The 14,490-nt window shown below is 42.7% G+C and overlaps 1 protein-coding gene across 2 annotated transcripts in view; it reads right to left on the bottom strand.

The window, feature by feature from the left end:
- The window catches only part of CPQ (carboxypeptidase Q), a 175,968-nt gene extending 162,117 nt beyond the window's left edge, over positions 1-13,851 (bottom strand). The window contains exons 1-2 of one of the 2 annotated variants that reach the window (XM_082752480.1): positions 13,832-13,851; positions 4,732-5,191 (exon numbers count right to left, since the gene is read on the bottom strand). In XM_082752480.1, coding sequence (XP_082608606.1) covers positions 4,732-5,158 — 427 coding nt within the window. In that variant the 5' untranslated portion in view covers positions 5,159-5,191; positions 13,832-13,851. Of the gene's footprint in view, positions 1-4,731; positions 5,192-13,831 lie in introns of those variants that run through there. The other variant, XM_082752481.1, reaches the window with a different exon arrangement.
- Between the last annotated feature and the right edge of the window lie 639 nt (positions 13,852-14,490).

The following is a 14,490-nucleotide window of genomic DNA, read 5'->3' as shown; positions in this document are numbered from 1 at the left end:
ACCACAGCGTCTAAGGTCCTTAATGGACATGATCTTTCACATTCCAAGAAAAATAGCAGTGTAATTATCATTCTGCAAATAGCATTGCTCTAAGCAATAATAATAATAAAAAAAACAATCCAGGCATCCAATATTTAGGCTCACAGCCTCAAAATGAAATCTCAGTCCTACACACAGAAAAACAGGGAGCCACTGAACGCAGAAGGAGAGCTTTGCCTTGCCCTGTTCACTCCTCTTTATGACTCTTTCCACCCTGTGCTTGTAGGCACTGAAGCCCTCATCAAAGTGGGTACCATGCTACATGTAGGTTCACGGGTGGACTTGATAATCCTAGAGGTCTTTTCCAACCTAAATAGGTCTATGATTCCACCCTTCCTCCAGAAGAATGTCCTCTCCCAGTAGGTCAGTGGTCACCTAAGATGTTGGCATCTCAAGGTTAATTCTTCTGTTACACATTAAAATCAACTCTTTTTTTGGCCTTTTGTTCATCCAGCTGGATTCCCTAATCCACATCACCACTGAGAAACAAAAAAGGAGGGTCATCACGAGGGAAAAATACATCAGACAGGACTGGGGCCAGACCACTTCTTTCAGCAGCATCCCTGGCTTAAAAAGACTGTGAGCCTACGGCAACACCACACTCCTTCAACAGCTCCGTGACACATCACCATCCCTATTTCATAAGTAACAGGAGGGAATTATATTCTTATTATGTAAGTGGCAAAACTCCCACCACCTTCTGCAAGAGCAAGACTGGACCAAATGTTGTTGATAGTTAAACAAAAAAATCCCACGACTCTAACAAACAAACTGGGAGAAAGTCTGCCAATACATCATTTTTATATTCGGGTTACTTCAGTTTCGCTGCAACAAACAGTACATAGAAACCAGAGGATGTTCCTTCTAGGGGAGGCATTTAGGGCAGGCTGCATTCTGGGGTTTATTCTCCTTGTCAGTATTTCTTTAAACTGAAATGTCAGAGGCAGACATCCATCAGGAAAAATAAAGTGCATTTTAGAACACATGCAGAAAATATGAATTCTTTGATACTTTATGGTCAAACATCTGCTGAACTACTAGTTTTCCTCAATTATGGGATACTCAAAGCAACAATTATATCTGTTTTCCTCAGAATTTGGGGGATATAATCAGAACTACCAGAAATCAACACAGCCTCTCTATATATATCTGTATGTTTTGCCAGTGTTGAAACACTGGAAATGACAGAAGGACTTTGACTAAATATGGTAAACCTCTAGTTTCTCAGCCCCCTAAACTGAGTGCTTTCTAACATTTAATCCTGTTTGTTACCTAGGAATCCGTTTCTTCGAGGCGGTGACCATTTTCAGTCTCAGATGATTTCTGCAAATCCAGGTCACTCTGCATTTCACGTTTCTCTTCTCCCTGTCGCTACGACAGCCATGAAAGTTTCTCCCTCCTTGTAATGAGATCAAACTAAGAGAGAGCTTTCTCTCTGACCCAACACCTTCAAATCTTGGGATGCACTACAGAGAACATGGTTTTTCCTCTTAAATAAAAATTCTGATATTTTCTGCCCTGCCCTTTTTGCTCTATAAATCAGACCGAATCTCAAAACTTGTCATCCTGGCATGTCGCCCAGTGCTGAAGAAGAAAATATGGCAATGTGGATTTTATCCACATGATCACAAGGTACCAAAAAGCCTCCTGTACATCATCAGAACTGTTCCAACCTTGAGCTAGCCAACCAGATGTGTGCCAAACTCCTATCTGGACCAAAGTGGTCAAATCCAGGCAAATCCAAGAAAGTGGCAACGCTCTGTCCATGTCCCATAAGGTTTTCAACCTCACAGGGATGGGTTAGATAAAAAAACCTGCAGGAATCGAGACACTCCGTGTATCCCAGAGTCAACCCTGGCTCAGGCTCCAAGGCTAAAATACTGCTACTATTAAGGGCATCCTGTTTCTGCCCCAAAGTATCAAGGATTTTTTTTTCCACATGCTCACAGCGTACGCCGAAATGGAAAGTGAGCAGACAGCGTGTGCTCTGGCCATTGGGTCACTGTGAGGAAAGATGGGCTTGAGTTTCCATAGAAGAGAAAATAAAATAAACCCTGAATTTCCAGCATCCAAAGCCAGGTTTCTAACCACTGTTACGCTACTGCCATTTTAATAAAGAGCCCTTCAGACTGCTAGCAGTAGGAGCAGAGCTCTGCGGGCACAGTGGGGCCGCAGAGTCCAGCATGAAGCACTCATCACAACCAGGGAGAAGCAGCTTTTAAAACATCTGCCAATGCTTCCCATTATCTTAGCTCATCAGCTTTCAAGACTGGTGGCACGTAATGGGAAGGGAGGAATTTAGGGCATGGCTGAGAGGTTGAGAAAGCAAGAAATGGTCTCCTCTGCCTGCCACTGGGTCCCTCGCCTTGTTTTAACCCCATCCTCGGATCCTGAAGGACACAAAGTCCGGCCAGTGCTGTCCTCTGGGTGCCAGCAGGGATCAGTAGTGTCACGGAAGGGATCTGCCAAGGCTCCACAGGCAGTGCTTTGTAAACTGAGGGGTCTGAAACACATCTCAGTTGGAGTAATGTGGTTAAAAAAGCACGACCACCACCGAGCTAATAACAAACACCTCTGGGATTACCTGTAGAGTCCGCTCTGGGTGCAGCTCTGATGGGTGCCTGCTCCCCTGGGCACCAATGGCCAGATCTGACAGCTAACCCTCAGCCTTTTCAGCATCCCTCTGGCACAGCTCGGCCCTGCAGCAGCGCATCTCCGCGCTCGGATCCTGTGCAGCAACAGCAGCGCAAAGCCAGGACAGGCCGTGTTAAACATCTTGTATCGAGTTGCATTATTTTGATTACAGGGTGACTCACATTCCCACAGCTTCTTGGCTAAAACAAGAGAAACCAGCGCTGATGATATTCCCTGACTGAGGGAAATGGTTCAAATATTTCATAATGCAAGTCAGAGCAGCCGCCTAGCCCTTTTTCTCAGGAACAGGGCAGGGTGACAACCGCTGGTCAGAGCAGAAGGCATGGACCTGGGAACAAATTCCTCAGAAGCGATGAAGTGGCCACTTTAGAAGTCAAAGCACACAGATTGTAGTCTGTGTTTGGTATGAGTGTGAGCTGTAGGAGCCTTCTGAGCAGCACACATCCCGGGTCTCTGCCCGGGCCTTTCCGTCCAGCTCGGCAGGAGGAGTGAGAGCCAAGAGCTCACTGGGGACTGGCAACCTTGCGTGCCCTCCTCCTGCACCAAAACCTGTCACAGCTCGGCCAGAGCAGGATGAGACCAGAAGAAATCTCAACAGCCACAAACAGAAAGGTAGACGGTATGTAAAAGGGAAGTAATTCAGGCAAGGTGATTCCATCAGGCATGAGGAATGATCCACCACTTGCACAACACCAGAACACCATTTTAATTTCAGCTTCCCTTTTAGGAAGCTTAGAATAGGAGTGGAACGGATGCAAAATAAGCTGTAGATTCAACCTGTGCTGTAAACACTCTCCTGTCAAAGCACCAAGCCTTAGACATATCGTGGGATAGGCAGATACTGTTAAATGTTTTAGTTGGTTTGCATTTTAGGCACATTTACCTCAACCTGCAGAAATACCTCTGACAAAACTTAAAGGAGGAGCTTCTCAGAGCAAGTAAAATTTATTCCAAATATATCTTAAACTTCTCTGGTTTCATTTGCTTTATTTTGAAGGGCTATACATTTTTTCTAAACCAAACAGCTTCTATACATGATTTGTTTCATCTCAGACAGAAAGCTCACTATCAGAAAAACTTACAGTTTCTAACAAAATATGAGCATGATGTTACCTTCTATGTCCTAAACTAAATTTATTTTCTCGTAAAGGAACACGAATGCTATTGAAGCCACCTGGGAATAAGACTATTATTATTTATGCAGAGCAGTCACAGGAGAAGGTTGCCATCCAGCCTCTATGCAGCAATCCTGAGCAGGCCCCTCACTGATATGCACAAAAAGAGAACCTTACAAATTGGTTCGTTAGCAAGCAAGGTAAGATTTTGGGGCTCAAAACACCTGAGTTTTGCTGAGCCCTAAAGATCATTCTTGTTCCTCAAGTAACACGCCATGTGTGATCTACTAAAAGGCAGCAGGTTGCCTTTTGTACTTTCTGCAGCAGGTGCCAAAGATGTCTCCATACGACAGAGAATGGAAAAAAAGAGGGAGGAGGTGTGGGGAAGGAAAGGACAAACAGATTCCGATCGCCACACTTAGCAAGGGGCTCGCACTTCCCAAGCTCAGCATGAGATTCTCCTCCTCTTCCTGCTGTCTTGTTTGCTGCCAGAGCTGAGTGCTGAGCTTGGCAGGGCAGAGCGTGGCAAGAAAAGCAGAAATCACTCGTCAGCTCAGCACCCCACGGAGAGAGGGACTTTCTCTGGCCAAAAAGAAAAAGAAGGGCCAGAGAAGCCCAGATCACAAAACGAACTGCCCACCCTCCTCAGCAGAGGAGCAGAGTGTTTGTGAGCAAGGCTCAGCAGCATTACAGGTTATAGATCTAATGGAGGGTTCAGGAATCAGCTGGAATTTTACAGTTCAGCCAAACCGAACACAACCAAACTGCATCATTCACAACCATGTCAGACATCAAAATCCCAGAAAATCAGCGTCTTGTCTTACAGATCTATTATAGCTGGAAGAACACTTCAGTTTGTTAGGGGTATGATGCAGTTTGGTGTTAAAAAGCAAGCGATACTTAATTCCAAATGAAACATCACCTTCTGGAGGAGTGGCAACACTGCTCCCAAGTCCCAGAACAGCGATGCTGTGGTTCCTCGGTTCCAGCATCACGGCAAACTCTTCCCCTCTTTCCCAGTGAGGCACTTTCACGGGCTCCAGGTGCACATTTTCCAGCCCGTCTTTCTGCAGGGCACTGAACATATACTGGATAGCTGCATCTAGATTTTTCGAGCCGCTGAGTCGAGGTCCTACGGTATCAGCAAAAACTGCTAACCTTTCGTAGGATCTGTTCTGTGCTTTCCCGTGAACAGCAAGATCAATAATAGCTTTAGCAGTATCAGAATAGCCGGCTATCTCATTTTTAATATCTTCAAATGTTCTTGGGTGACTGCCATCTCCGCGCAGAGACTTGCCAGCATATTGTGGTAATAAACTCATGAAAAATATTAAGGATAGGTATTTCATTTTTTTTCCCCTCTTTTCTTTTCCGCAGATGGCCTGTTGGAAGAGAGAAAAAGAATATTAAAAAACACACGCACACACACAAAAAAAATCACACAGTTATCAGCAATATTCTTTTCTTGTTACTTGGATTGGCAGACAAAGCAAAATGAAAAGAAATCGGTTTATCATGAAAACGCTTTGATCAGAACTGGCAGGAAAGCAGAATCGAATAGAGAACACAATTATTGAAAGCAAATGAGAAAGATACTTAGACAACTGGACACAACCTTTGTTGTGGTCTTCAGAAATGCCTGTGGAATGCAGCATCTCTTTAAATAATCATAGCCTCCCCTGAATAAAAACCCAGCACTGCTTCCATCTGACAGGAGCCCTGTGAGTCCCTTCTGCTGGAAGCAGGATTTGCCAGAAGTGCTGAACTGGATGTCTTCGCACAAAACATCTGGACAAAACCATTCCTTAAACCATTCATGAATAAAACGCCTTCTTAATCTCTATCGTCACACTCAGGAAAGCACTTTCTCTTGTTCTAGAAAGACGTCAAAGGAATTTAGGCCCAGTGCTCCCCCTGAAGAAAGTATTCACTTCTCCAGTGCAGAAATAATTATGAGAGAAATAAAATTTCTTATTAGCTGGTGTATCTCTTCAGGACTGATGCCAGCAGCACTGTAGAGAGGTGCAAAGCCAGAGGCATTGATTCCGTGCTGAATACCAAAAGTAAGCTGTGTTAACTTTATAGTGTATCCATTTTATCATTAAAAGTTTTCATTTTTAAGATTTTTTTTTTTTTTTTTAATTTTCAATCCTCTAAAAATAAGATGGTTTATCTGCACTTCATCTGTAGTAACTGAACTGAGAAAGAAGCCTCTGGATCAGCTGGAGTAGCTGCAAAGCTCTTTTACAACACTCAAAGCATGTCCATCCAAACCCAAACCATAAAGGTCTTTACTGATATACACACAAGGAAATGCAATTGTCTCATTTTCCTTTGAATTTACATCAGGCTGAAATCTGCACGTTAAACGTTAGTCTTTAACACTAAACACCTAAAACCAAACCCTAAGAAATAAGGCCCTTCAATCAGTCCTATCCCTGCAGCTACCAAGAAACTTAAAAAATAGTGACTGGTGACAGCCAGGGAAGTGACAACTACGAGTAGGCAGAGAAGATTTTCTTTCCTATTTGCATTCAGTTAGTATTTCTGGAGAGTTATACCCTTCGTTTTATAAACACTGACCCGAGGACTTATGCTAATATACTCAACTTGTGGTTGTGGTTCTTGATGTTGCAGGCATCCAGTACAAAAGCAGGGTGCAGGCTGTGAGCGTGTAAGCATATATCCATGTATTTGCACATATTATATCCACATAGGATATTGTCACACGTTGTACCAAGAAAACTGGTCTTTATTTCCAGAGCAGTCCACGCAGTGGGAGCTTTAAGGGAGAGCATCGCTTCCCAGCCGTTTCACAGAGCAGGCAAATTTCACAAATAACTTTGTAAATCAAAACATCAGAAAGGAGCAGAGCGTTTGTCCCGTTTGACCCCCGCAAAACACCGATTGCAAGATATTCTTGAATCAGCTCCCACTACCAAAAGCCACAGACAAGCCAGCGGCCAAGCCACTGCTTGAGAGAGCAGAAATGAGCACACCAGCTTCGTGCCCCAGGGAGAGCACACCACAATTGTGCCCAGAGCCTCTGCAAGCTCTGCTCTGAATGATCTAAGCTAAGAAACTACCTCTCTGCCTATGGTTGTTAAAATGAAACACAAATAGCTGAACTGGGTTGCTCAAGAAGTTTATTCTGGGCCATTTTCCAGCGTTTGCTATAAATAAATGAATAAAAAGAAGCCTTTGAAACAATGAAATGACCTCAACATACAATGAATTCTGACATCGCAGCTAATACATGTCGTGTCCCATTTCCTCCCATCCTCTCTTAGTTTCAGTGTATTTACATTTCCACCTAGAAATCTTTGTCTTGGTCTAAGTTTTAGGAGCTACTCCTTTGTCTTCCCCTCTTTCCAGAAAAGTTATGAGATAAACAAGAATCTAGGAAACGCAGATGTAAGTTTGGTAGTTTGTACAGTTTCCACTTCCGATTTTTTTCTCATTTTTTGTATTCTCCTTGTTCTTCTGAAGAAGCTTCACCTTCACAGTGACAGAACATGCTAGGAGAACCTGAGCTATCAACCACAGTGAAGAGTCCAGTTGGTAGCAGTCCCTACATACTGCTATGATAAACCACATGTAACTTTAAAGCATAACGTCTGGAAAGTGAGGGAAGTACCACACAACTGCGGGATGGTGACACTGTGAAAGACTCTTGGAGGCCATCAAGTCCACCAAACCCAAAGAGTTGGTATCCATCGCAGTGAACTAGATCATCTCCATGACCCTGACAGGATGATAGCTCTGCACCTGCACCCCAAGAAACAGGGCAGACCCACCAAGTATAAATTCATAAGGTACCATCTTAACTACCAGCTGGCACAATACGACAAGTCTGTAGAATTAAAACACAGAAAGAAGAAAAAGATTAAACCACACTTCCAGGATTCATTGGAATCCTGGAAATCGACGGAAGCAAAATAAAATAAAATACAAATGTACACAAGACTTTTGAAGCCACCAGGCCTTTCATAGGCCTTTATGGAACTTTTCACAAAAAACAAGTTACAATAATAGTAAGAGCAATATAAGAGTATTAAGCTATTCTCCTGAACTAGTCAAATGTCTCCTAAACTTGAGATGAAGGCAGGAAAAGATTCTTCATGGTGAAGTGCTGTTTTCCTAAAGGAACAAAAATTACGAGGGTGGTGAGGCCCTGGCACAGGCTGCCCAGAGAAGCTGTGGAGGCCCCATCCCTGGAGGTGCTCAAGGCCAGGCTGGATGGGGCTTTGGGCAACCTGGGCTGGTGAGAGGTGTCCCTGCCCATGGCAGGGGGGTGGAATTAGATGATCTTTAAGGTCCCTTCCAACCCAAACCATCTTGTGGTTCTCTGAAGTCACCTGCAATCTTACCCATGAACAATAAAGCACAGATCTCCTCCCTCACTGTGAGAAGACAGGGCAAAAGTCTTACACCAGCAGGAGCAGAAGGCTCCGGGGCTATCTCAGGACACTGACAGAGAACTGTAAAAAGCCTGTGACAGTCTGAGTTACTGCCTATTTGTGGTCACACTACACAGAGAGAGCATTGGTGTATTTTTATTGCTAAGCTCTGTACTTTCCCCATGCTCCTTCCCTTTGGACCAGTTAATTACATGCTCGCAGACATCCTCTGCAAGAGACATCAGTAATTTTCTCAGGGTGACCATGCTCCTTCCCTGATTTTTGCCAGACTCATCATCCACAAAGAAATAAGCAAGATAATCTGATTTTTGCCGAAAGACAAAACCTTGCTGAGTAGAGTAAGACAACAATTTTGTAGAATTAGTTTCAAAAATTTTAAATTTGGGCTTTTGTTTGTTTAAGGGTCTGAAAATCTACTAGACAATGCTGATAAACTTAAGCTGTTAAATGGAGATCACTGGGGGATTTTTTAATTGGCATTTAAAACCTCAAAGAGCCCCGAGCTACCAACTTCATGCACTTTTTTTTTTTTCAATGGAGAAATGAAAACATGGTTATCACATTCTCCTTAACTAAGAAACGTTTCCTTTGCTCTTCCCGGCCTCGTTCAAAACCAGCAGCATCCTCACTCCAAAGGCTGCCCCAAAGGAGCTGCATTTAAGAGCCGCTCTTCTTCCAGGAATTCTCCTCTTGGACAGCAATATAGGAATCGCTCCACTGCTAATTCGGAGAGAGAACAGCTCATCTTGTCGTCTCGGTCTCTGCAGCATCAAGTTTGTCACCCCTGCGAGTCAGCTGGGAAAAGAGCACTGTTTTTTGTACATTTCACTAGCAAACGAACATCACCATGCCAGCCAAACTCAACATATAAATAAATAAATAATCTATTAGGACAGGCTCAATTTTTTGATGCATTTAATCATTGATTGAATGTCTTCAGTAAAACTTTAAAGTAAAGTGAGATAGGAAGGAAACATTTTCAGGAAGTACTGTCCTTTCTTGCAGTCCTATTAATGCAACGCATTCCGTGGGTCTTTAGTGCAAAACAAGCATTTTCTAAAGTAGGGTTAAGCATCTGGGATTCCCCTTTCCCTTCCAGCAGGCAAGGATGCTCAACAGAGTGTTCCTGTTAAGCTTCCTCTACTTTATTTCCCTGACCTTGCAAACCCTGCAAGCATGGCAAGGAAACACAAGGGTCCCGTTCCAGCCATGCCCACAGTTTTGTTAGGGTCTGCTAAAAAGTGAAGCTCTCAAGAAGGCGTGAAACCTACAGCTCCCACCTTTCACTCCTTGAGATGGACTTCAGATTGCTGGCATGTGAAGCAAAACTGGGAGCCACCACTGCTCTTGCTGCCATTTTGAGCAGAACTGAGAGTCGTTCGCTTATTAGGCACTGCAGGTTGATGAAAGGTAAAAAGGTTTCATTTCTTTTAGCTTCAGGTGGAATGGATAGTTGGCATCCAGACATGGCAGTACCTGGAACCCATATGCAGATTTGTTCTGAATATAGTCTGAGTACAGAGAGAATTCTCTCTGCAAAATCCTAATCAAAAAAATAGGGGAAAAAAGCAAAAGACAATGAGAAAAAGTTGGGAAGCCTTTCAGTGAGAAAGCCCAGAGCAAGGAAGATTTACCCTCAGTGGAGGAGGACCCACTTAGTGAGCACTTAAAACAACTTGGACATCTGTAAATCCATAGGGCCTGATGGGCTGCACCCCCGGTGCTGAGAGCTGGCAGATGTCACTGCAAGGCCACCCTCAGCTGTCTTTGAAAGGTCTTGTCAGCCCTACCTCCAAGAAATAAGATGTGGCCAAGCACAGGCCAGTCGATCCCTGGCAAGGTGAGGGGAGCAGATCCTCCTGGAAACCATTTCCAAACAGATGAAGGACAAGAAGGTGACTGGGAATAGTCATCAGAACCTCACCAAGGGGAAACCATGCTTAATTGTCCCGATTCTGGGACAAAATGACTGGCCTGGTAGATGAGAGAGGAGCAGCAGATTATCTTGACATCAGTAAGGCTTTTGTCACAGTCTCCCATAAGATCCTCGACAGGAAGCTGAAAAAGTATAGGCTGACCTTGCTTAAGTCGGTGGGTTTGGAGTACATGAGTTCAAGGCTCTTTCAGCCTAAATCTGTGATTCAGAGCATGAGATGAGCCCATAAACACAAGCTGAAAGGACTGAAATATCAGGGGGGAAAGGTTAGAGAAGTAAAAAAGAAATAAAAGGCAGGAATTAAGTGTTTTACAGCTCCAATGAGTAGTATGAGAGAATAAAATGTACAGCATAATGTTTCCTTCTTTGTGCAGACAGCGTAACAGATGCATTTACCAGAAGCTAAGTAGCTACTTTAAAGATGCTCCCACCTATTGACTGATCCATTTGTCCACAGCAAACTGCTGTCTTTGATGTTAAGGGGCAGGATCATTGGAATCTTCATCTTTTGTGGTTTTCTTCTTATATAAAAGAGCTTTAGCGCAACTGATCTGTAAACAGACTACCTACCTTACCTCCATTATCATCATTGTAATACAAATTACTTAAACGTAACAGATAGAAAAGCACAAAAAGGATAAAAAAATAAATATCTCAGCTGAGAACTCCATCTCCAGCAACCAGATAACTGAAAGAGGGGCAGAGGGAACAGATAAAAGGATAAACAAAGCTAGAGCAATGCTTCTGCTCCACTGGGGCATAGTTTTCCCCAAATCCCAGTTGAAAATACAGACAAAAGGATACAGAGAGTTCACAAGAATCGTGATTATGGGAAAGGAGGAAAGAAAACATTAAATCGAGGCTATTAACCACTTAGTTTCCCTCTAGAAAATCTGTAAAACCTGCTAAATCTGTGAAGTATCTATCAGTTTCCCAACCGTGTACCATTTGATTTTCCTCCAAGGAATGTAGGAAACCTTGAAAGCACACGGTAGTTTTGATAACATTAGAACAGACTGAGAAGCCCCAGGGTAACAAACTCACATGCTGCACAGCCACGTCTCATGCACTTAACAGCATCTGAAAGGAAGTTTGTTGTGACAGCCGTGGAGTCGGATGGCTGGAAGGCTAGGTGGACTTGCAAAGTGAGGAGGAGATTTCTGCCTAAAAATAAAGTCCCTGAGTTCTTCCATCACTTAGGAAGACAGAGGAAAAAAAAAAAAAAAAAAAGGCTTTATGATCTTGAAGAGTGAAGCAGGAAAGCGGACGTTCCTCAAAGATTGCTCTTCCAGAATTGTCAAGACTCCTCATCTGGGAGCACATTTTATTCACAAATTAGTAAGAAAATCTTGGCTTAGGGAACAGACAAAGTTCCCTTTTTTATTACTAAGTCCTTAAAGCCAGCCTTTTTACACCTAAAGCTAAAGAAAGAAAGAATATAACACAATATGGATACAAGACTTTGAAAACATTGCCAAATTTTATTATACTTGACCGTGAAGTCCACAGAGAACACCAAATGGTGAGCTGTTTTACCTCTGCTAACTCCAGAAGAACTATCCAGATTTACTATGACTCAAGATGCATCCTGAAATCCTTGATAAGCATGGCCTAGTTGTGCATGACCATGTATGACCAACTAGTGATACTGATGTCCGTGAATAGGAAATAAAACAATAGGAAATAAAACATTTAAAGAGGTCTATGGATCAAAACAGAGAAAGTCCAAATCTGCTCAGAGACACCACAGATGTAGCTCCCCGTCTGGCAAAGGAAAACAGGCAAACCATATTTATACTCTGTGTGGGAAGTCCTCCAGCTTATTATAGGAAGGAAGCAGTGAAAGGAACTGCACTTAACTCTTTCTGCACCTCCAAGCCTCAGAATAGCAACAGGTACCTTGATACTCTCAGCAGATGCCGCTAAAATGGAAGAGAGGAACCCCAAAGAGTCACTCCACAAGCCATGTGCAGAGCTCCCTCCCAGCAAAGCTCCAGAAACAATCACTCTGCAACTTCCCTAAGAAGCAGTGGCAGCCAAGACAAAAATTTTAAAAAGGAAAAAAAAAAAAAGAAAGAAATTAGCACAGAACAATGCTTAGGCCATGTAGCAGCTGATGTAATTCTTAATGAGCATTCAAAACACAAACAGTTCACAAAAGGGAGAACATTATCTTTTCAGAGGCAAAAGACAAGAATTCAGTGGGATTTTGAGCTGAGAATAACTGAATAGAGCAGAAGCATACAATGAAAGCAAGACAGCAAGGAAGCAACAATAAAGAAGTACACAATGTTGTTCTTACTCCAGTGTATGCCAAAGAATGGAGTCAATGCCAGCTGACAGCATTAAAAGACAATGAGGGGGGCAGATTTTGGACAATTAAATCATAATGTAAGAGAACAGGGATGTAATTAAATTTATCTGGTATTTTGATGCTCAACTTAGGTGACATTTCCTTCAAGCTCGTCAGTATTGTTCTGGTGTAAAAAACAAGAGATGTTGTCTTCAGACACAGAAACATGCACACACACACAAAAAAAGAAGTGCATTCACGCACACCCCTTCCAAGACTAAACCTTAGCGGTCTCTTACTAATTCAGTGAGCCTTTCTTGATTGTGAAGGACCTCTGGACAGACACACATCTTGTATCTTTTCACCAAATTCCTATATAATTGAGACACAAACTTTTTACAGCTGCATGGTGTTCCTTCAGCCCTTGCTACAGGAGAAAAGCACACCCTTTTACCTGAGACAATATAAGCACGGAAATCTTCTCTCACACCCTCTTCTTATTCTCTTATCTAAGATGAGTTAGGCTATGGAAAAGAATGAAGGGACCAAGAGAGAAAAAAGGGGCTATAAATCAGGGGTCAGCAAAGACAAGAATTGCCCGTATGGTCTCATACTTCATTACCTATCACCCAACACCCTAAACCAAGCTTCTTTTTGAAAACACATTCAGCAAAACATCTTCTATGCTTCACTTACTGTTAATTACAGCAATTATCATGCTGAATATTTTCCTTCTGAGTTTTTACTAAAAGACAAGCAGATTGCATCTGGCCAAAAGATGAAACCCATCTTCCTACCAGGACAAAGCCTAAATGAAGAAGGTGAGACCTCTGAGCAACTGAGCAGACTTATCACTGTTTAGCATAAGCTGCTGAAGTTGCTGGGTTGAAGTTGTAACAGGAGCAAAGCGAGTTTTTCTACCAGCAGCCAGCACAGGGCTGTCACCGTCACAGGTTGGTCTGCGACCCCCGTGAAAGCCAAAAGCAATCAAAATGCCAAGTATCTGGCACGTGCAGGCGCCTCTTGGCGCTCCTCCAAGCAGCAGGCAAGCAAAAGGCTGTTCAGTCCCAGGGAACACGTGTGTGCTTCACGTTGCTCCACAGTTTGGCCAGGAAACACAAGTACTTTTGGTGCCTCCTGACAGTTAAATCTGAGTTTTGAGGGTGACTGTACACTATCAAGGTTGGGGCTTGTCGTTGTTTTTTGCCAAAATGAAGCACCAAAATAGGTAACCTGAGTTATTAGTTATGTAATGGAGTGTAACAGGCCAAGTTTTCTGATGAAGTGACCTGTCTGGCCTTACTGAAAGTTATGTCAGCTGATAATCTCAACTGTATTCATAATATATCACCCTGGATTTGTAAAGTCTTACATTAAACTCTCTGCTTTTCCATATCTGACACAGCATTCCTCTGTGAGTACACACCTACAGAGAATACGAAAAAAAAATATTTTAAGTCAACAAGTTATGCACATTGTAAATGCTTCGAAGAAAAGGACAAAGAAGAGCAACATATTCAAAAGCATGCAACCACTTTAGTTAATTTACTCCATATATCTACAATCTCATTTTACTGATTTAGGTAGAAACACAATATCAAATTTATAAATAAATTCCCAGATTAAAATTATTGCAACTTGTCTGAATATTTTGAAGTTTTTTCATAGTCCTTGTGGTCACAAGAAAAGTTGCATTTTTATAGTATAGTATGGACATTCAGGTGGTTTTGTGAAGCTGATAAATGTGGTGAACATACTGCTAGACTTGCTAAGAAAACTGATATTCTGGTCTTTTGCCTCCTTACTGTGAGATACGTCCACCAAGCCTCCCCTTTCCAGAGCAACAAAGGGCGAGTTTGTAAATACAAGTAACCATAGGAAAGGGGGGCAGCATCAAGAATTGCTCACTACACTTGACAGAAAAATGATTTTTATGATGTACACATTTCTTTGCTCGTATTCAGGGTGGAAGAGGAGATTTATTTCAATGAGGCATGCTATGAAGTATGTCGTTTATGATTTTGTCATGCT

The sequence above is a fragment of the Aythya marila genome (genome assembly GCF_965140915.1).
Source record: "Aythya marila genome assembly, chromosome: 2".
Classification (NCBI taxonomy): domain Eukaryota; kingdom Metazoa; phylum Chordata; class Aves; order Anseriformes; family Anatidae; genus Aythya; species Aythya marila.
Note: the sequence above shows the minus strand (reverse complement) of the source record. Positions and strands in the feature narration are given on the sequence as shown.